Consider the following 23,813-nt stretch of genomic DNA (forward strand, 5'->3'; position numbering starts at 1 on the left):
ACAAACACTACCTTGGTATTCCTCTTTTGCACTATTTACTAATATTCACTAATTGTAATGTATGGCAATTTGTTATGCCTTGTCTGTACTGCCACAAAGCAACAAGTTTCACAAATCATGTCAGTGACAATAAACCTGATTCTGAATGAGATTCAGTGATGCCATGCTTCTCAGCAGCTTCATCGCACCGCCTCAGACAAATTCCTTAGAACATAGAAGACTTTGATTTTGAGAAAAGATGGGGCTCATTTGCTCATTATTATCATTTGAGCTCATTGATATAATTTTTCCACAATCTATTGTAAATTTTTTAGTATATTTTCTTTTCTCACTGGCAGTTTGATGTTTATTTTTAGAAGCTTTTTGTATGACGCGTGACTCCGGGGTTGTACACCACACCTAATGGGTTCTTTTTTTCTCGCTTTTCTGCTTAGTAGGTTTTTTTCGTTCTCACAAAATTTTTTTTTCCAATCCTTAAGATAATGTGTTTTTTGAGACATTGTAAGTGTTGTTACTTCAATGTACTCATGTTTTTTTTTGTATAATATAAAAATAAAAAGATTTGAAAGAAGAGACCATAGAAGACTGTGGAGAGATTTGATAGAGGTTTACTAAATTATGATGGTTATAGACAGTGTAATTGCAAACAGGCTTTTTCCACTAAGGTTGGGTGGGACTACAACCAGAGGTCATGGGTTAAGGGTGAAAGACGAATATTTTAATAGGAGCATGAGGGAAATATCTTCACTCAGAGGGTCATGAGAGTGTGTGACAATCTACCAGCACAAGTTGTGCATGCAAGCTTGATTTCAACGTTTAAGAGAAGTTTGGATAGGTACATGGATGGTAGGGGTGTGGAGGGCTATGGTCCAGGTGCAGGTCGATGGGAGTAGGCAGCTTAAATGTTTCAGCATGGACTAGGCGGGCCAAAGGGCCTGTTTCTGGGCTGAGCAACACACATGAAATGCTGGAGGAACTCCCCAGGCCAGGCAGCATCTATGGGAAGAAGTAGAGTCAACGTTTTGGGCTGTACTTTTTTTCCATAGATACTGTTTGGCCTGCTGAGTTCCTCCAGCACTTTCTGTGTGTTGCTCGGATTTCCGGCATCTGCAAATTTTCTCTTGTTTCTGTTTCTGGGCTGTACTTCTCTATGAATCAGAGCTTGGATTTTATATGGCATGGACCTGGCTGTAATCAGGTGGGTGCCAGCATTCATCACAGTCCATCAAATGGGAACTCCATTCGTTGAAGACAATGTGGTGCCAAAAGATCGGCTGCTGCTTTGGCTCCCTCTCTCCCATATCTTTGACATCACTAATTTCCACTGCCTCTCCCCTGCAATGAGTTGCTGGTTGTGATACCCATGGCAGTAAAGACTGAATATGAACAAGTTACTGCTCATTTTCAATGGAGCATAGGAAAAGGCCCTTCAGCCCACAATGCTATGCCAAGCTAATCAAATGCCTAACGAAACTAATCCCTTCTGCCTGTGCAATGTCCATACCCCTCTATTCTCTGCACATTCCTGTGCCTTTCTAAGAGCCTCTTCAATGCTTCTATCATAATTTCCTGCCAGTACCTACACCGCATATCTCCTTTGACCTTTGCCCATCTCAACTCAAATGTAGACCATCTAGCATGAGACATTTTAATCGTCGGAGAAAAATACCAGTTGTTGACTCCATCTATGCCAGCTAGAGTCCCCCCAGGCCTCCTACGCAACAGAGAAAACAACTCAAGTTTGTCCAATCTCCTCTCTCGGCAATATCATGTTCTCCTGATAGCCATTCATTAGACATGGGAGTAGAATGAGGCCATTTGGCCCACCAAGTCTGTTCCGCCATCCTCCTCAGCCTCACTCCCCAGCTTCTCCCGTAACCTTTAATGCCATGTCGAATGAAGAACCCATCAATCTCTGCCTTAAATAGACCCAACCAACTGGCCTCCACAGCTGCCTGTTCGAATAAATTCCACAAATTCACCACACTCTGGCTAAAGAAATTTCTCCACATCTCTGTTTTAAATGGATGGCCTCTATCTAGAGCCTGTGGCCTCACGTCCTAGACTCCACAACAATGGGAAACATCCTTTCCACATTCGCACTGTCCAGGCCTTTCAACATTCGAAAGGTTTCAATGAGATCCTCCCTCATCCTTCTAAATTCCAGTGATTACAGACACAGAGCCATCAAACGTTCCTCATATGGTAACCCTTTCGCTCCCAGAATCACCCTTGTGAACATCCTGTGAATCCACTCCAATGCCAGCACATTTTTTCTGAGGTGAGGAGCCAAAAACTGTTCACAGTACTCAAGGTGAGGCCTCACCACTACCCCAGCAACACATCCTTGCTCTTGTATTCTAGACCTCTTGAAATGAAAGCTAACATTGCATTTGCCTTCCTCACCACCGACTACCTGCAGGTTATCCTTTAAGGTTTTCTGCACAAAGACTCCCAAGTCCCTTTGCATCCAAGATTTTTGGATTTACTCCCTGTTTGGAAAATAGTCTGCGCCAACCCCTGCAGAACACCACTAATCACTGGCAGCCAACCAGACAAGGATCCTTTTTATTCCCACTCGCTGCCTCCTATCAATCAGCCAATGCTCTAACCATGCCAGTAACTTTCCTGTAATACCATGGGCTCTTAACTTGTTAAGTGTCCTTGTGCGTGGCACCTTGTCAAAGACCTTCTGAAAGTCCAAATATACAGCATCCACTGCATCTCTTTTATCTATCCAATGTGTAATCTCCTCAAAGAATTCCTGAAGGAAATTATGCTGACTTTGTCCTATCTTGTCATGTCTTTCCAAGTATTGCATAACCTCAAGTACTCCTCTAGCACAATGCCAGAGTCCAATGATTTTTGAAAGATCATTGCTATTGCCTCCACAATCTCTACTGCTACCTTTTTCAGAACCCATCTGGTCTGGGTCACTTATGTACCCTTAGGTCTTTCAGCTTTTTGAGCAACTTGTAATAGTAACTGCACTCACTTCTCTTCCCTCACACACTACAATATCTGGCACACTGCTAGTGTCTTCCACAGTGAAGACTGATGCAAAATATTCATCTAGTTCATCTGCCATCTCCTTGTCCCCCGTTACTATTTCTCCTGCCTCATTTTCTAGTGGTCCTATATCCACTCTCATCTCTCTTTTTTTTTATATACTTTAAAAAGCTTTTACTATCCACTTTGATATTGTTTGCTTGCTTGCTTTCATATTTCATCTTTTTCCTTCTATTGATTCTTTTTGTCGCTCTCTGTAGGTTTTTATAAGCTTCCCAATCATTTGTCTTCCCACTAATTTTTGCTTTGCTGTATGCCCTCTCTTTTGCTTTTACATTAGCTTTGACTTCCCTTGTCAGCCACTTCTTCCAGAGATGAAGTTACCTCTGACTTAAGGTCAGTATTTGAACACCACAACACCATTCTCTACCTCAAGTGAGCCTTGAATCCAGAACCATAGACAGGACACTACAGACAAAGCCAGGCTGGCAGCCACCAGTCACAGGTAGAGTTCCATCCTTTACGTTGGCAACAGTGTCTCACCTGCAGCAGCTTCTCATCATCCAACTCATGGAAGACTGTTCCATCAATTTCGGTGGGTTTCAGCGTCACCCAGTTCAGGAGAGGCATTCGGAACTTAGTTTTAATTGGCTGCTTTACCTTCAAAGCTGAAAAATAAATAGTAAACTGAGTGACCTTGAATAAACTTGGTCAACAGATCTCACCCTGCATCAGGATCCCAACAACTTTAAGTAGAAATTAGAAGGTAAATAGAACAGTTTTAATATGGAAGGGTTCAAAATTTACCACAGGCAAAATTCACAAGTGTCATAAATATATACAACATACAACAAGGCCCTTTGGTACCTGGTACCCAGTGCAGAGTGACCTTCAACCATTCATTTAGACCATAGTTCCCAGCCTGGGGATCACAGACCTCTCAGCTAATGGTAGGGGTCAAATGGCATAAAAATGTTGGGAACCCCTGATTTAGACTAATCTAATTTGTAATTCTCCCCATATTCTCATCAACTCCACCCAGATTCCACGCACATGCTGTCCTTGTCCTCACTGATAACGGTGAAGACTTGAAGTCACCATATTTGTTTGAAGCAGCCATATTAAGGATATGAGAATTTGGAGTAGAAGCAAATCTTGAGATTGCAACTGAGCATCTATCTCAGCACCATCTTCCTGTGGTGTTCCTCATCCTTGATTTGCCTAATCTATTGATCTCTGTTTTGAACAAATTCATTGAATGAGGGTCTACAGCCCTTTGTGGTAGATGATCTTAAAGATTCACCCCTCTTTATGAAAAAAATAACCTTGTCCTTGTCCCAGTCTGAAGCAATCAACCCCTTATTCTAAGACTGTGACTCCTCAGCCAAGAGAATATCCCCTCTGCATCCAACCTGTCAAGCCCGGTCCAAATTTTCTACACTCCAGAGGTATCATCAACTGGAGATGTGTTGCATTATTTCCACACCTGTGGTCTCATGATGTGTTTAAAGTCTAGTCAACGTTGTGATGTCATCTTTTAAAAATTTATTTATTGAGATACAGCGCGGAATAGGCCCTTCTGTCCTTTGAGCCATGCTGCCCAGTAACCCCAAACTTAACCCAAGCCTAAACATGGGACGATTTACAATGACCAATTTACCTACCAACGGGCGCACCTTTGGACTGTGGGAGGAAACCGGAGCACCCGGAGGAAACCCACGTGGTCATGGGGAGAACGTACAAACTCCTTACAGGCAGGGGCGGGAATTGAACATGGGTCATGGAATTGTAAAGCATTTTGCTAACCACTATGCTACCGTGCCACCCTATCTTCTGAAACAAGAATAATTTTGAAATAAATTCACTTGCCCTCAAACAGAGAGAAGGTCTCAGATAGTGATGTGGGCTAGGTTGGCAGATTACCCATTAAATTCCACCCCTATGGCAAAAAAAAACATGGGTAATCTTACAGACTTCCTCATGGGAACATTAAGCAATGTCTCCATTTCTTCAGTGGAAGCATTAACTATTAAAAATACATCAATTGGCAGCAGGATGGCAATGGTTAAAAGAGGTTTAACTTTAGGGCTGATTCTCTGATTGGGTGCTCCTGGTGAAGAGAGGCAGCCAGCAGGGGGATCTGGTTGTGGAAATATGGGCTCTCACTGTTAGATTTTCCACTCATTAAATACCACCAGCAGGGAGCTGATGAAACAGGGAACAGTGGGATTGAAATCCTAGTGGATATTTTTAGCAGGGATAAATTAGCACATTTTTAATGATATCTGTTTAATTACCAGCTTCATTGAAAGACAGAACATTAAAAGCAACAAAGTAATTTTAGCATCACTTTAATGTTTCCGTTGCTTGTCACACAGCAGATTTCAATTCATAAGGGTTGCTGTGTATTTGGTTTCCCAAAATGACAACTACTGTGTCAAAATCATTCCACAGGTTCCTGTGGTCCCAAGATCATTAACACTTTGGTATAAAATGAGGCAAGAAATCTCAATAGAGAACTCAAACTGATTGTACTTTTAGTTTTGCTTTACATACTAAATCTGTCAGTCATATTCACCGAGAATTGCTCCTTTGCAAAGGAACCACTGCCATAAGGGTGCCACAGTGGTGTAGTGGTTAGTGTGATGCTATTACAGCTCAGGGCATTGGAGTTTGGAGTTCAATTCAGACGTCATCTGTAAGGACTCTCTGTACATCCTCCCTGTGGAATGAGTGGGCTTTCTCTGGGTGTTTCTGTTTCCTCCCACTGTTCAAAGATGTATCAGTTAGTAAATTAATTAGTCATTGTAAATTGTCCCGAGTTTAGGTTAGGGTTAAATCGGGATTTGTCAAGGGCACGTGCCTCAAAGGTCCATAAGAGCCAATCCGCACTGTATCTAAATAAAATAAATAAATTAAAATACACTGAAACATTAAACATCATGGTAGTCAGCTAGGGACAAGTTTGGAGAGCAGAGGTTTGTATACACTGGGAAGTAACATGGGATGTTTAAGCCCTGCTGTCTGATGACACAGGCAGCAGCCAGCTGAGCTGGTACCTCGTAGCTCCAGCATCCACGCTTTGATTTCCTCCCACGTCTCAGACACATATGGATCAGTAAGTTAGTAGATCAGGGTAAATTGTCCTAATGTACAGGACAATGTTGAAGATGATGAGGATGTGCAGGAAATGTAATGGTTGCTTGATGTCTGGCTTAAGGGCCTGTTTCATGCTGTATAACTCAATGACTCTGTGTTCCAATCATCAGAACATACCTTCATTTATAACCAAACTTCAATGCCACAGCTTGAACACCCTGAAGAAGTGCAGGAATGATTCAGGATCCTGAGAGATACCAGTAAACACACCAGCAGTTCCTTTCAGTAGATTTTATGAACTGCCTGTGAGTAACTCATTCCTTCTGACCTTTGGCCTGTTCATCCACCATGTAAAGCCCTGAAGGACAACAAGTCGTATCCGCTGCCCTGGCAGCATGGTGTGCTGCTTTCAATGATTTGGGCGAGCTAACAAGGGCTGGATGTTACACTGCAGCCAGAATATCACAAGTATCAGAAATGCCATGGTTAAAAGCAGTGATGAATTGAAAGTTAGCGTGCCAAGACTTACCCAACACTTAACCTAGTGCAATTACGATACAAGTGTGGTACAAGTACTCACTTGGATCCTTCTGCAGTTTTGACAGAGCGTACAAACACAGCAAATCAGCGAAAACACCAAGACACCAAACACTCAAGTGTGATGAAGAGATTCACCATCGTGACACGCACGCAGCATTCTGAACTCATACAGGTTGCACAGATGATCAATGGCATGTGACAAACCTTCTACAAGGAGTGTCAAGCACCTTCAGTTCTCACTCAGTATAACAGCACATGTTATCAGCACACTGCTGAGGTAGAAAATGCCCAAAGAAAGCCATATGGTGCTTGCCACCATGCAGTCCTGTGTCTTTTCTTTCAATAGCTGCCACACCAACCCACAGGAGTTCTCAGATGGGGAATTCCACTGTGTGATGGAGCAATACATATTTATAAATGGCCTCCAGGGAGGTGAACCAGAGACTTTAGCCTCTCCAGCAGCACACAAGTTAAGTTCAACACCAGACATCCCATTCTGAGTCGGATGTTGACCAAGTTGTACTCTGGCATGGACAATGGTGGGAATGGCAGTTCGTTACCCGCTCAAGATGCCAACTGAATGGCAACCAGTGGCAAGGCGATGACAGGCAATGATCAAGTGTCTGGGGGGATATTTGAAAGATCATCATCATCATTATGTGCTGTGTCGCATCACATAGGTGATCATAGTCCATAATAGAGCTATAGAAAATTATGAGGGGTAAGGACAGGGGTATAGAGAGGGTGTATGCATGCAGGCTTTTTCTGTTGAGGTTGGGTGAGACTACAGCCAAAGATCATTGGTTAAGGGTGAAAGGTGAAATATTCAAAGGGAATCAGAGGGGGTGGGGGAAGAGACTTTTTCTACTCAGAGGATGGTGCAGGAGTGCAATGAGCTGTCTGCTGAAAAGGTAGATGCGGGTTCAATTGTGACATTTAAGAGAAGTTTGCATAAGTACATGAATGGGAGGGGTATGGATGGATATGATCTGTGTGCAAATAGCTGGGATTAGGCAGAAGATCGGGTGAGCTGAACAGCCTGACTCTGCTGTAGTGTTCTTTGACTCTAATTCGTCAGTGGTAAGCTTCTAGGAGGTTCTTTCTGACCTCTCATTAGTCACCCGTTTTAACTGGATGTAACGCTGCCAGAGTTTCATGTTGCAGAGCCTGGGTCCACAAAGAGAAGCAACAAACAAAACACTTCACCTCTCACTCGATACAGCATGTGATCAGCACACTGCTAGGGTGAACCAGCACCAATCGCATGACCCTTACCTGTGGTGACATTTGTTGCGGCATTGAAGAAGGATCCTGATGCTCCTGGAGCGGGAGGGGGCGGGGGCACTCCTGGCGGGAGAGCCCCGGGTGGGGGTGGGGGTGGGGGTGGGGGTGGGGGTCCAGCTCCTGGGAGAGGCGGCGGTGGGGGCGGGGGAGGTGGTATACCTGCAGTCTCACCGGCAGCCGCATTGGGTAGAGGAGGAGGAGGTGGAGCGACGGCTGTCTCCGCTGATGGAGGGATGGGAGGAGGAGGGGGAGGATGGGGATGATCTGCTCCTGAACTGTCGGTCTCAGTAATGTCACCCTGAACAGCTGGCACCGGACGAACATCTGTCGGAGAACACAAAAATACACATTACAAGAAATAATTTGGAAAATGTGTAGCTCGGGTGGACAATGGTTGGGTTGAGTAGTTTTCTGATCTTAGCAATTTACTTGTTTCGTCACATCAGTACACTGTTAATTGCGCTGTTAATTAATCCACAATTAACAGCACACTGACGATATCTCCTCGTATGGTGACGAAATGTTTGCAAGTAAATTGTTAAGATCGGAGAACAACTCAGCCTAACACATTGCAAGACTTAACAACAGCCAGTGACACATTGGAATGGGTCTATCAGTTGTAATTTTGGTCAGTTGGCAACCACTGTGGAGAATTTGGGACTGCTGTCTCACGGCTCCAATGACCTAGGTTCAATGATGTTGCCCTGGAGTTTACACATTCTATCTGTGACTAGTTTGCACCCACATCGCAAGGGTATGAGGATCGGAGGTTCATGGATCACTTTATGCCATCCTCAGTGTGTAACTGAGTGGTAGAACCTGGGGAAAGTCGAGAGAATACAGGAAATAAAAGAATTAGCGTAAATAGTATTTGATGATCACCATGGAATTGAACGATCAAAGGGCTTGTTTCTGAGTTCTCCATGACTCCGTAAGCACCAGCTGCATAAATTAAGGAGAAATATGCTCAGGTTTCTTTGCAGCTCCACTGACACTTTGGGAAGACTAGGGGCTAGTTATAGAGTGAGCCAGTTAAACTCCTTGCTCATTTTTCACAAAGATTCCCTGGAAAGGATTCAGAGAAAGAACAATAATCATACTGGTTCCACAAGTCTCAGTATCCTGAGACTTGCTCACTTTAAAATATCCCTCTAGTTCTGCACTCCAAACTAAATATAATTGCTCATTCCTAGAAGTAAGTTTTTTAATAAATTACAACATCTCCAGCTTTTCCCACAGTGAAATTGAGTTTAGTCCTGTATCACAAAGAAAGTGATTCTGAGACACTGGACCAGGACAGTGATAATTTAGCGTGTCTCTAACAGAATCAGAGAAGTTCAGAGGGCAGTGATCTGTGGAAGATTTTGTGCTTTGTACCTTGCTTGGGTTCAAGCTTGGCTGCAGGTTCTGTGATTACGACTGTTTCCTTCACTACAACTGGAATGATTTCTATGTTGAGGTCTCCGTTGTCTCCACGATGGATTTTGAGCACACCCTGCTGTTCCATCTGGAAGAGTTTCTGCTCCAAGGAGGTGTGCTGCTGGGCCAATTTGTTACTGTCCGTCACCTGTGCCTGCAGAGACTGCAACTTTGCTGTGGAATCGCTGAACGTCTCCTGTGGGGGAAGAAAGATCCCTGTTAAAGGCCATTCTTCACAAAACACTAAGATTCAAACTTTAACATCAGCACAAATAATGACAAACAATTGAAAACAGGATTTTCTGGTTTTAAATGATCTATACCACATAAGTTCCTTTACTATTCCTACCTGTCCAGCCAGGTCTCTCTTCCATTGTTCACTTTTTCCATCTATCCCCACCCCCTCCCCTATCTGGTCCTACCTGCCCATTACCCACATACATATCCAACTGGTTTTCTTCGCCCTTTGTTCACTTTTCCTATTCCTTCACTCCACCTACCCATCATCGCTTCCTCATCTGGTTCCACCCATCACCTGGCTTACCCCTCCCTCTCACTTCTATACACTGGCTATTTTCCCCTTGCACTCTCAAACGTGATGCAGTTCCTGACCACCTTTTTCCACCACGGTTGCCACATGACCAACTGAATTAGAGGAGTCAGAGAGTCATTGAAAAGTACTGCACAAAAAGGCCCTTCGGCCCATCTAGTCCATGCCAAACTATTTAAACCATCTAGTCCCATCAACCTGCATGGGGCCCACAGGCCTCCATACCCCTACCATCCATGTACCTATCCAAGCTTCTCTTAAATGTTGAAATCGAGCTTGCATGCACCACTTCCGCTGGCAGCTCATTCCACACTCTCACAACCCTCTGAGTGAAGAAGTTTCCCCATAAACTTTTTACCTTTCACCCTCAACCCGTGACCTCTACTGTTAGCCTCACCCAACCTCAGTGGAAGAAGCCTGCTTGCATTTTCCCTATCTATACCTCTCATAAGTTTGTATACCTCTATCAAGTCTTTCAATAGTCCTTGTGTTTTGGCAAAACTTAACTTAGGTTAGGGTAGGATTAGTTCAAATGAGGATCTGATTTTGGTTTGGACCTGGTGATCTGAAGAGTCTGTTTCTGTGCAGTGTGACTCTAGCATTAGGGTGAACAGGTGTCGATGGTCAGCATGGACTTAAGTGGCCTGAAGGGGCTGTTTCTGGGCTGTATCTCTCTGGTGTCCAGGAGATAATGTTTTAAAGACAGAAAGATGGGTGTAAGTGAGAGGCTCAGTGATAAAGCACACAGGGTGCTCTGGCCCGTCCTCAGCAACACCTCCTGCCTGTGACCATCACCTGCCCAGCTCCTGTGGGCTGGAAAGCTACCACTTTGCACATTGCTAGTTCCGAGACTATTTTATTCAGGTAGGGGAGTGGTCTGCTGGTGTGTGGGAGCAGAGTACATGCAGAACATCTGATGAGCCTGACAGAGGCCAGAATTCAGTGGAATCTCCTGGAGTTGGGCTGTAGGGAGTTAGTGAGAGAGGGGTGGGTGGGGGCAGGGCCAATTTATCCAAGCGAGCACAGAAATTGGAACTTACCCTCCACAGGTTCTCTGGTCTTCAGAGACCCCACCCCATTGCACTACCACAAAGTCAAGCTAATTATCTCTTCTCACTTTCTACACCCCCCCAACTAAAATAATACATCATCAAGGTCCAGAATTCCCGATTGTGGAAGAATTGTACCTTCGACCACTGACTGTCCCATTCTTCTGCTCGAGACAGGGTTGAGAATACATGGGGATTAGTAACTAAGCAATTGGCAGTTTGCAGGGTATCTGCCTTTGTTTTAACTCTTTCACTCCACTATGCTCTGTCTAAAGGGAGGGGGAGCAACCTGGTGCTTTGACATTTCTGCTGCCCACCCTCCCAGACCTAATTTGGTGATCCAGCATTTTTCCACTCTTTTCTCAGGCCCCTGCTCTGACCTTTCACCTCAGAGTGAGGAAGGAGCTCTCCCTCACTACCTCTGGTCTGACCTTCCACCTCGGAGTGCGGAAGGAGCTCCCTCTCACTGTCTCTGGTTTGACCTTTCACCTCAGAGTAAGGAAGGAGGTCTCCCTCACTGTCTCTGGTTTAGTTTGGCAGAAATTTTATTTTTTGTTTTATTTATTGAGATGCAGTGCAGAATAGGCTCTTCCAGGCCAACAAGCCGCTCTGCCCAGCAGTTCCCGATTTAACCCTAACCTAATCACAGGACAATTTACGTTGACTAATTAACCAACAAACCGATACGTCTTTGGACTGTTGGAGGAAACTGAACCACCCGGAGAAAACCCAAGCATTCAATGGGGAGACCGTACAGACTCCTTACAGAAGACGCTGGGACTGAACTCTGAACTCCATGTGGATGGGAACACAGTTCAGTGTCCTGCGAACTTGTCCATCCCTGGCACCGCAGAGACACACTGACAGCTCACTAAACACTCACCTTGAGAACTTCCACCTCCTTGTGGGCCTGTATCAACTGTTTCTCCAACTCCGCAATCTTCATCATGGAATCATTCTCGGCTTCCTGCAGCTTTTCCGTCAGCTGAACAAGGTGCAAAAACAAGAAACTGAATCTTAAACAAACAAGAGAAAATCTGGAAATCTCAGCCCAAAACGTTGACAGTACTTTTTTCCCCATGGATACTGCCTAGCCTGCTGAATTCCTTCAGCATTTTGTGTGTGTTGAACTGAATCTTAAACACCACATAGTTAGGATGCTATTTGACAACTTAATTATCCTCCAATTGTCTCTTCCTCATTCAAAGAAATTCCAGCTGGGATAACCAAGCTTTACCCTACCATATCTGTTGTGGAACACACAGCTGGAAGAAAATTGAATATTTTAAATCAAAGGCAATGCAATACTAATTACAACATGGAGCGTGCAGGGAAAATACAGGGTCTGTGGGAGTAACAGAATAACTTAGTCAGCTCCATCGTGGGCACTAGCCTCCTCAGCATCCCGGATTTTTTCAAAGGGCGATGACTCAAAAAGGCAGCATTCATCATTAAGGACCACCATCACCCAGGACATGCCCTCTTCTCATTGAATGTTTATGGCTCAACGTCCATTCAGAAATGTGATGGCAGAGGGGAAGAAGCCATTCCTCTTCTCATTGCTGCCATGCTGCCATCAGGGAGGAGGTACAGGATCCTGAAGAGAGACACTCAGTGATTCAGGAATAGCTTCTTCCCCTCTGCCATCAAATTCCTGAATATGTAGCTTCAGAGAGCTAGAATGGACTGGTAGGGCAAATGGCCTCATCTGTCCCCCCTGAATGATTGAAGTGCACTGCTCCCACCTAACATCTCAGGTAAGAAGCATCTTTTCTCAGTCACTGGGAGAAGAGGACACAACTGACTTAGAAATGTTTTGACAGGCTCCCAAGCACACCCATGCCATGGAACCTGAAATCTCTTTTCATACAGCATATGGTGATGGTAATTTGGTTAAATAATTAATATAGTTGAGGTAGGGGTTTTTTGGAGTGATGGGTTGGGTTCAAACAGCTGAGAGAATAATTACCAGGGAACCAATGGTCTGTCCAAGGTGCTATATAGGGAAGAGGAATCACTGTTTCCAGTGGCGTACAGTCAAGGTTTCAGCAGCTCCCCACAGGGTCTAAGCTTTAATTATGAGAGAGATTCCTTAGAGTGAGTGGTGCCAAACCACCTCCCCTCTGTCAGTACCTGATTTACTTGTCCTTGCAGTTCCTCAACGTGTTCCAGCACTGCATTCTTGGTCTCTGCATCCTCCAGCAGTGCACCAACGTCAAACACGTTATCCAGGTATGCCTGGATCTGAACCTGCAGCCTCTCACTTTCCGATGGCTTCAGTTTCTAAAAAAATTATTCAACATGTTATTTTACTGGACGTGCCACGGCAAACGGGAAGTCAGAAAACAGACCGGAGTCAGTGCTCTTCCTGTGTCAAACCCCGCCTAGGTTTGCTTCAAGCTGCTTCTGGCGACATCTCAACCTGCAGGACTGTTGGGGATAAAACACTGCAAGTATATCTTTGCACATGTGAGGCATTTGAATTGGAGAGCCCTCATCTTGAAAGTCTTATTCCCCTGGAGCAGTAGAAGAATAAGAATTCTAGTCTGTAATGTACACCTCTGAATTAACGTCACTGTGCAACTAACTTTTTAACAGGACAGCATCAAAGTGAAGGAGGCCATTCCAATTTTGGCATGAGGGTACACAATTATTGTGTATTTTATATTTTAATAATCTTTTATATTGTAAATATATTTTTTGATAAAGCATTCTTGTTTGTTCAAATAATTCATTATGGTTATATGTGTGAAGTATGTGAATAGCGTACGTCATTACATCACCGCGCACAATGGCCTAGTTCTGCTGAGATATCTTATACGTGGGCACCGTGCTTAAAGTAAAAATGAAGTTAGACTCTCATTCCCACTCTCTTGTTTTCCTTTCAATTAGTTTTTATGTTTTCGAGTTAGAAAACAGAACAATGAAGACCTGGTGTTTCTTTAGCAACAATCAGTTTACTTCATCATGGGAGAATTTGGAGCACTTTGAACAAACAAGAAACAGTGGGCAAAACGGCCCTCCAGCCTGCCCTGCCATTCATTGGGATCCCAGGTGACGTGATCGTAGCTGCAGCTCCAATTTTCCATTTGTTTTCCATAACCCTCAACTCTGCTAAAGTCTATAAAATTTGTCCACTTCACCCCAGACTCTATCTAAAAACTACGCCTCCAGAGCCTGACAAAGATTCATCAAGAGTTACAGCGACAACTATCAAACCAACACTAGTAGCAAATTGTTTATTCTCCTTGCATTCTCATCAACTCCATCCCATGCCCCCGCACCTGCCCCACCCCCCCCCGGTTCCACCTGTCACTGCACTAAGGGATGTGGGAGAAAGCGAGAGCCCCCAGAAGGAAGTGACACAGTCACGAAGAGAACGTGCAAACTACGCCTCTACACCCACTGTCACCGCTGTGCTGCGCTCTCTTACATTGAGGTACTCGTCCAGTCCCAGCAAGGTGAATTCAAACTGCAGATGGACCCGGAAGTTCATGTCCTCGACAGAATGCACGACGATGTTAATGAACTGCATACAGGCGACCTGCAGAGAGGGATGAAAGTGTACTGGGATTACTGTCCGGAAAGGTAACCGGTTGGGGGATGAGGGAAAATGGATTATTGAAAGGATGGAGAGGAGAGAGAGTGGGGAGGGGGGAGGCGAGCGAGGTGGGTGGGCCGAGAGAGGGGGGAGGGCTGAGAGAAGGAAGGGGCGACAGAGGGGAGGGGCGAGAGAGAGAGAATAAGTGTGGGAGTGAGTCAGAGAGAGAGTGTGACAGTGAAAGAATGCATGAGAGGCAATGAGAGAGTGAATAAGAGTTAGAGTGAGTGAGGGAGGCAACACCACACCAAAAACCTGTACCAGAAACAATGTTATTCTTCTGGGGCATTATATTTAAACTGAGTCTGGCATATCCGGCTGCTTCTGTGGCTACTGGCGGGGCACCCTGTGACAGACAGTATGGCTCCATTGAAGGGACCTTCAGCCAGCATGTGCTCACTCCTGTGAGCTGCCTCACACAATGGGCGACCTTCTAGTTGAACTTTTGCTGGCTCTTAGTCCCTGTGGGGAGCTGCTGACTTCTCACAAGATTGCAACAACTGTATTAGTTTCAAACATTGTGAGCACACGGTTGGATGGGAAATGGTCTCATGGGGTCAAGCATACGAGGAACAGATAGGCACACTGCTTGGAGATGACCACCCAGTCTAGCAATCACATACCAATCAACAGTCATATCCACCTTTCACAAAACCCCAGTCCCTTCTAAGCAAGGTGGGGTTTAAATACTCACTTCACTAATAGCCCCATGGTTTGGGGGATAAGTGTTCTCAGCCACAGTGGGCACATCAGGGGTAGAGTACACTCCAATAATACAGGGGCTTGGTTAGAAAATCAATGAAAAGCATTTTCCCAGGAAAAAAATCTATAGCGAAGATAGAACATCAGCCTGGGAAACTCTCAACCAGTTCAACATACCATGAAGTCGATGTTACTGTCCTCGTTCCGGAAATATTCCATGAGCCTTTCAAAGCGCACCTTCTCCTTACAGACCTGAAAGAACACAGCAAGAATTACACACCCTCACCTTGATCACAACTGCCCCCTTTCCAAGGCACAAAGTCACTCATTCTTCCCTTGCAGCCCTACTGTTGGATGGAAAAGGAAGGAGATGCAAACTATGTCTAAGAGTTGTTTCCTTCTGTAAGGATGAGGCTGCAGAATCAAAGAATTGTGCTGCCAATGGAGGACTTCCCCTGCACCACTCAGCTACACATCCCCACCTCCACCCTGTCAAAAAACTGCAGCAATCTGGAGATCAAGTATCAGAATATATCACCCCACCAGTGACATGGTTCTGAGTTGAGGGAGTAGTGGCAAGTAAACTTTGTGTTGCCCTGAAGCATGACTGGTGTATGTACAGTGACCCCAATCATCTCGGATTTATTTATCACATGTACATCAAAACCAGACAGTGAAATGCATTGATTGTGTTAACAACCAACGTACCTAGGTATGTGCCGAGCGCAGCCCACGTGTTAGAAACACAGAAAACCTACAGCACAATACAGGCACTTCACCACAAAGCTGTGCCAAACATGTGCTTACTTTAGAAATTACCTAGGGTTACCCATAGAACCTCTATTTTTCTAATAAATGTCACACATTCTCAGCAAATCTGAGCAAAAGGTAGGTGTTTACTTGTTTCATTTCATCTTTATATTTTTAATTAACTTCTTGCACCCTGAGATATTTTTAATTACATTTATGTTGTGTAACCATTTTTGTTTAAGGCTATTCATGCTAAAAAAAAACATCCACCCCAGACACTCTCTCCTCTCCCACCTCCCGTCAGGAAAAAGATACACAAGACTGAAAGCAGATATAACCAGGCTCAAGAACAGCTTCCATCCCATCATTTTCAGACTCTGGAACAGAGCTCTTGTACGATAGGATTTAGTTTTATTATTTATTTAGTGATACAGTGTAGAGTAGATCCTTCCAGCCCTTCGAGTCATATCACCCCAGCAACCCCAACCCCAGACAACCTGAATAACCCTAGCCGAATCACAGGACAATTTACAATGACCAACTAACTTATCTGGTACGTCTTTTGACTATGGGAGGAAAACGGAGCACCTGGAGAAAATCCATGCATCCCACGGTGGGAATGTACCGGTCTCCTTACAGGTGACATCAGAATTGAACTCTGAACTCTGATGCCCTGAGCTGTAATAGCATCGCGCTAAAACCACTATACTACCCTGGCGCTTGACCTCACAATCTAAGTCATCATGGCCATTGCACCTGCACTGCACTTTCGCTGAAACTGTAACACTCTATTCTGCATTCCATTATTGGTTTTCCCCTGTACTACCTCAGTAAATTTATATCATGAAATGATCTGCATGGATGGCATGCAAATCAAAGTCTTTCACTGTACATGCAACAACAATAAACCTAGTTACTGGTATTACCAATATCCCACCTTATCAGAAGCTCGTTTGGTCCTATCACAGTGGCAAGCTGTCAAAAGGCTGACAGGACTATCCGGCGCAAAGGCTGAGTCACCTCAGGACTAGTTAGCACTCATGCTTGCTCTGCTTTTCAGGGGGACTCTCAGGTACAGAAGGACCTGCTTCAGATTAGCACAGGAGGGCAGTGGGTTTGGGATGGATCCAATGGTGACTTTGAAACAGAACTGGACATTGACATAAAATGGAATTGGTTCATTATTGTCACATTTACTGAGATACAGTGAAAAGCTTCTCTTGCATTCTGTTCATACAGATGAGATCACTATACAGTGCATTGAGGTAGTACAGGGGTCTATAGACCCCTCGGTTAATGGTAAGGGTCCATAGCATAAAAATACTTGGGAACCACTGAGGTATAATGATAACAATTTATAATAAAGTATAAAAAGAAAGTGCAGTGTAGGTAAACAATGATATGCAGGATCATGATGGGGTAGATTGAGAGGTCAAGAGACCATCTTGTCATACTGGGGAAATATCTGATAACAGAGGGGTAGAAGCTGTCCTTGGGCCTGTTGGCACATACTTTCAGTGTTCTACCAGATGGAAGAAGAGAGAATGACCAGGGTGAGAGGAATGTTTGATTATACCTGCTGCTTTACTGAAGCAGTGAGAAAACTAGACAGAGCCCACAAAGGTGAGACATGAAAAGGAAAAGAAATATTGCAGGGGTTTTGAACACAGAACATAGCAGAGTACTGTAAAGCACAGGAATAGGCCTTTCAGCCCACAATGCCTGTGCTGACCCTGATGCCAATCCAATCCAATCTTACCTGCTTGCACATGGTCCATATTGTGGACTGTGGCAGAACGATATCCACGTCCACATAACACTATTTCTAAGAGGTAACTACACAATGTAGTAATCTGGAACCTTGATTGAAACCCGACAGCAAAATTTTCCGCATCTTTTCTTTCCCGAGCCTATATTCAGTGGCGTATCTAAGGTTTGGCAGGTATGGCACGTGCCCTGGGCGCCACTGAGCAGTTTCTATTAAACTTAAACAAGCCATCCTCGGATAATGAAAAAAGAATTTTCTTCAGATGTATGATCTGTCTTTGATTATCATGGGTGGGAAGCACTAGGGTGGCCTTATTTCAGAACATTGTGTAAGACCACCATGAAACGTTTCTTCACGAAGGAGGAAAGTGGGGCCAAAGAGACAAAAGTTGGAGGCAGATGAAGCCAAGAAGTCGAGCAAGTTCTTCATGCCTTTCTTTGAAAAGCCCAGAACAAGTAGTTCGACACGTTCCATGGAGTCGCCTGCACCTGTTACAAGTTTGCTAGAATCCGAAAGTGGATCAAGTACAAATGCGTCACAAGCCGAGGAGGAAGTCAAGTCAGATAAATCCGAGTATGATGAGATTAAGAGTGAGGCTGCCACAGAGAACGTGGACATGACAGGAGGGGAAGACGATGGTGGTGGTGGTGATGTTGAGTTTATTGATGAGGTTTTACCTGACAACACTGAACCTAGTGAACTGGATGGTGTCAAAGAGCCTGGAACTGTCATACCAGAAGTGATTGAACAGCATGACACCGGACTTCTGAAGTCCAACAAGGATACTGGAAAAGCAATTCTGCCTGACGCGTTGAGAACAGAAATAATAAAGCTGGGTTCGAAGTACTTCCAGAACAGTGAGAGGCCTTTCCTACCAACAAATAACCGTTCAATGAACAAAACTTGGTTCAAGAGGAAATTGGGAAATGGTCGTGGTGAGGAAGTGACTCGCTCATGGCTGGTCTATTCCCCTTCTAAAAAATTTGCATTTTTTTATCTGTTGTCTTCTCTATTCCCGGTCAGACCATCAATCCTCATTGGAGCAGGAAAGTGGATTCAACCAGTGGAAAGCACCTGAAAGGATTAGTGTTCATGAAAATGCCAAGAATCATCGGGATTGCTTCACACAGTGGAAAGAAATGGAAAGAAATTTAGCTGGAAACAGAGGAGTTATTGACGCGGTATTTCAGTCACAGATTGAAAAGGAAAAGTAGAAGTGGTGTGATATCTTGACAAGAATCCTTCACTGCATAAAATTCCTTGCGACTCAGAACCTGGCTTCGCGAGGACACAGGGAATCACTTCAACTAGACGATGACTCCAATGTGGAAAAATCCTTGGCTTACTGAAACTACTGGCCATCTTTGACCCTGTCATAAAAGAACACCTCACTCATTTGGAAAGTCATCCTGGATCCACGTCTTATCTTTCACCGGGTGTCCAGAACGAATTCATCCACATGATGGCATCCACTGTTCACCAGAGTTCACTAAGAAGCATTCATAAAGCCAAGTACTTTGGTCTCATGTTCGACTCGACTCCTGATCAGGCACACCGTGAGCAGATGTCAGAAGTAGTGAGGTATGTGGAAGTTGATTTTGAGAGGAAAACAGTTCGTGTTAGAGAGTCCTTCCTTGGTTTTATCCAGATAAGCCAAAAGGATGCTGAGAGCTTGGTTGAACACATCTTGAAATAGCTAGAGGAGGACAAAATGGACCTACAAGGTTGTCGGACACAGTGCTATGACAACGCTGCTGTGATGGCTGGACACAGAAGTGGTGTTCGTCAAAGAATAAGTAAGAAAAACAACCTGGCAGTGTTTGTGAATTGCGAAAATCACTCACTCAACTTGGTGGGTGTACATGCAGCCAAGCAGGTACAATGATGGTCACGTTTTTTGGAACCACCGAAGATCTCTACGCAAACAACAGGAATTCTGCAGATGCAGAAGATCTCTACGTGTTTTTCTCTCGTTCAACACAGCGCTGGGAAAAAACTCAAAAACACCATGCCTGTCACTGTTAAGTTGGAGTCTGAAACCAGGTGGAGTGCAAGGACAGAAGCAGTGAAGCCTGTCAACAAGTACCTTGAGGAGATACTTCAAGTTCTCCAGGACGTGATAGACAATGAAACAAGACCAGTGAAACAAGAAGTGATGCAAGGCAGCTGTACAACCGCATGTTCAGTTACAATTTTCTGATTTTGCTAGGATTTTGGAACAAAGTACTCACTCGCATTGAGCGTATTCAAAAGAGACTGCAGGATCCTAGCATGAACTTCCACGATGCTGCCCTGGATTTGAAAGCCCTCCGAGATCATTTTTATGATGAAAGAGAAGTGTTGGTCAGTGAGTCACTCGAAGGAGGAGTCGGTCTCTGTCAAGAATGGAATATTGAAGTTGAAAGACGTCAGAGACGAAAGAAACGAACGGCTGATGAGAACTCGAGAGACGCTGGGTTAACAGCTAAGGAAGAAATGGAAAGAGTCACGAAGGGAACACTCGACCGTCTTCACAGAGAAATGGACGAAAGGTTTGCTGGTTTGCACAACACTGACGCCAAGTTTGGGTTCCTTCTCGATGTCGAGGGACTGTGTTACGGCGCTGACTGTAACGACCTAAAGAAGAAGTGTGAAAATTTGGGCGAATAGTACAGCTCTGATATTGATGGACAGCAGCTGTATGAAGAAATTTTGGATTGCAGAATGTTGCTATCAAAGCGGGTCAACATGAAAATATCAAGACCTGAAGAGCTTCTTGAACTTATTGTTCAGTATGGAGATGAGTGTCTTCCCCAATCTTCGCATTGCTATTCAGATAATGCTAACCATCGCAGTTTCCATCGCCAGCTGAGAGAGATCATTCAGCAAGTTAAAACTAATACTTCCGTATTTGAGAGCCTCCATGGGTCAAGGCAGACTCTGTGGTCTTGCTCTGCTGAGTGTAGAAAGAGAAGAAACTGAAAAAACTGACTTTGATCACATCATAGACCAATTTGCATCAGTGAAAGCAAGGAAGGTGCAGTTATAATTTTCATGTAGTGCCATAATTTGTGAATTAGAAGATTAATGAGTTTGACTTGTATTTTTGAGCTGATATTATGGTAAAGTTATCTAAAAGATGGGCGTCAGATGTTTGGACTAGGGCACAATTTCAGTGATTGCCATAGGCACTATTTTCCGTAGATATGCCCCTGCCTACATTTCAGGGTGGTTTTCCAAATTGTTTTTGAACTATTGATGACAGAAAGAAACACATACACTCTGTAGATGGAGGGAAGGGTGTCATTATGCATGAAACAACCTAAAATGTTCTACAACCATCCAATGCAATCTCCACGCTGGGGTTTTGTATTTGGCCCATTAGGGTAATTCACATTTAGTCAGGCATCTGTCACTGTTTTAGAACTTGAGTTTTTCAACTTTAACTGCAAAAACATTCCAAAAACCTACTTATTTTTTAAACTGATTAATATCTGCTTGGCAAAATATTTCATGAAAATTTTGCATCTCACTTTGGAGAATATGGCTTTGAATATGAAGATATTGTGCACAATCTAAAACGAGTCCACATTTGTTCATTGAAATAGGATCCATATGGAAAAGTGCCTGATGGTCAGCATGGATACAGTGGGCTGAATGGCCTTTTCTGTGTCTATAACTCTTTGAGATTAAAAATCCAGAATAGTAAAAATACCAGGATTAACTGACATTTGAATACAAACATTATCACTACTGTTACTCGTTTAGTGGCTGTTTACCCTTATGGCCAATAACTGACTCATTTGCTTGCTGCAACACTTAACGTTGCTGAACAGTGATGTTAACTGAGATAACTCAGCTAAACTAGATCAAAAATAAATGCAAAAGAACTCAAGCATTTGTGTTAATCAGGCGACGCGGCATTCTGCCTCACCAACTATTCTGTTCACAAGACCATAAGAAATAGGAGCAGAACTAAGCCGTTTGGTGCATTGAGTCTGCTTTGCCATCCAATCATCATGGCTGATTTATTTTCCCTCTCAACCTCATTCTCCTGCCTTCTTGCCCTGACTAATCAAGAACCTATCAACCTCCACGTTAAATATACCCAATGTCTTGGCCTCCACAGCCATCTGTGGCAATGAATTCCACAGATTCACCACCTTCTGGCTAAAGAAATTCCTCCTCATCTCTGTTCTAAAGCAACGTTCTTCTATTCTGAGGCTATGCCCTCTGGTCCTAGACTCTCCCACTATAGGAAACATTTTCTCAACATCCACTCAATCTAGATAATTCAATATTCGATGGGTTTCCATGAGATCCCCCTCATTCTTCTAATCACAAGTACAGGCTCAGAGCCATCAAATACTTCTCATACATTAATTCTTTCATTCCTGGGATCACTTTTGTAAGCCTCCTCTGGACCCTCTCCAATGCCAGCACATTGTGCACTAAAACTCCCGAGACCCATTTCTCTCCTCCTTTCAGCCTGAATCCCACAATGGGAATCACCTCCACTGCTTCACATGACATCACATAACACTGCACTGTCTGCAATGATTGGTCACTGAAACCAGGTATTAGGCTGAGGTGTAAAGACACAAGCAGCTGCTCCACTCTCAACGAGGCGGAGACACTCGTTCCTACACGAGTCTGTCAGCAGAGGGCAATGTTGCCCACATGTTGTCAATACTGTATGGTCAAGAGCATTCAGTGGCTGGTTACAGGTATGGCAATGGTGACACTGTTCCAGTTACATGCATTAATTACCTTTACTGCAAAGAGCTTATTATGTAGTCTTCACAAACACCAACTGCTGACCTAGGAATTTGCAGGAAAGAGATGAGATGGACTCATGGCTTGAGTCAAGGATCAGACTCAGGCCAGGACCTTGGTCAAGGGTTGGATCAGGGAGTGGGGGTAGAGTCTGAGTGTCTGGGAAGCAAAGAGTGGATAAGGATCTGATGGTCAAAATCAATGCTGGAGGAATAGAGGCATTGTATGGTGGACGAGGCAAAGTGGGAGAGCCTTGAGCATGTAGTTTTTGGCCTAAGCTGGGACTTCTCAGGAGCGTGAATTTACAGAGTGTGCCAACCAACAGGCACATCCAACAGCACACAGCAACTTCCAGGGCAACATTCCCAATGCATCTGATCTGGAAAAATTGTCATTGGTCCAGCAACATTCATTGCTGATTTTTACAGAAAACTGGTCATGCTTCACCCGGGAAACTTGCTATTCTTAGACACCTAATGTGGAGAAGCAGTAATGAAAATGCATGTGCTGCAAGAGGACGGATCAATACAGTAACTGATGGAACCGACGGGAATGAGATACTAAGGGAAGTAATGCCCAAGTGGGCCTAGATAGCATCAAAACCAAGGGAGATATTGCAAAAGCAAGGAGTGTGTGATTAAGTAGCACATTCAGCACCGTAGAGTTAAAATTAATCAAAAGTGTTATGTAACCAACAGACAGGACATGTTAAAAGATATTTTTACAATTCATTGTGAGCACAGCTCCCATGCGGGTTTAGGAGATGCATCTGTATAGTACCTTGTTCCACTGTGCCTTGTAGCCAATAAAGCTCTTTCAGCATGTAATCTCTGTAACACAGGTTGAACTGCAGCAAATTTACATAGAGCAAGCTACACATCTCCCAATCACTCCATGTCACCGATCAAAATTTCACTGAGGTAGTAAGTCCATAAAACATGATCAGAATTAGGCCATTCAGCCCATCAAGTCTGCTTCATCATTCAATCATGGCTGACTTACACATTATCCCTTTCAACTTCATTCTCATGCTGATCAAAAACCTGTCAACCTCTGCTTTAAAAGATACCAAATGACTTGGCTACCACAGCCATCTATGACAATGAATTTATCAGATTCACCATCTTCTGGCTGAAGAAATTCCTCCTTATCTCTGTTCTAAAAGGTCGGCCTTCTATTCTGAGGCTGTGACCTCTGGTCCTAGACTCCCCCACTATAGGAACCATCTTCTTCGCATCCACTTTATCTAGCCCTTTCAATATTCTGTAGGTTACAATGAGATCCCCC

General features: G+C 44.1%; 1 protein-coding gene across 2 annotated transcripts in view; it reads right to left on the minus strand.

The window, feature by feature from the left end:
* LOC134340618 (formin-like protein 1) overlaps positions 1-23,813 on the minus strand; it is a 128,985-nt gene that overhangs the window by 49,522 nt on the left and 55,650 nt on the right. For both annotated transcript variants that reach the window (XM_063038065.1, XM_063038064.1), the window contains 7 exons: positions 15,431-15,505; positions 14,384-14,494; positions 13,084-13,233; positions 11,834-11,935; positions 9,310-9,547; positions 7,924-8,256; positions 3,553-3,677 (listed from right to left, as the gene is read on the minus strand). In XM_063038065.1, coding sequence (XP_062894135.1) covers positions 3,553-3,677; positions 7,924-8,256; positions 9,310-9,547; positions 11,834-11,935; positions 13,084-13,233; positions 14,384-14,494; positions 15,431-15,505 — 1,134 coding nt within the window. The remainder of the gene's footprint in view (positions 1-3,552; positions 3,678-7,923; positions 8,257-9,309; positions 9,548-11,833; positions 11,936-13,083; positions 13,234-14,383; positions 14,495-15,430; positions 15,506-23,813) is intronic.

The sequence above is a fragment of the Mobula hypostoma genome, chromosome X1 (assembly GCF_963921235.1).
Source record: "Mobula hypostoma chromosome X1, sMobHyp1.1, whole genome shotgun sequence".
Lineage (NCBI taxonomy): Eukaryota > Metazoa > Chordata > Chondrichthyes > Myliobatiformes > Myliobatidae > Mobula > Mobula hypostoma.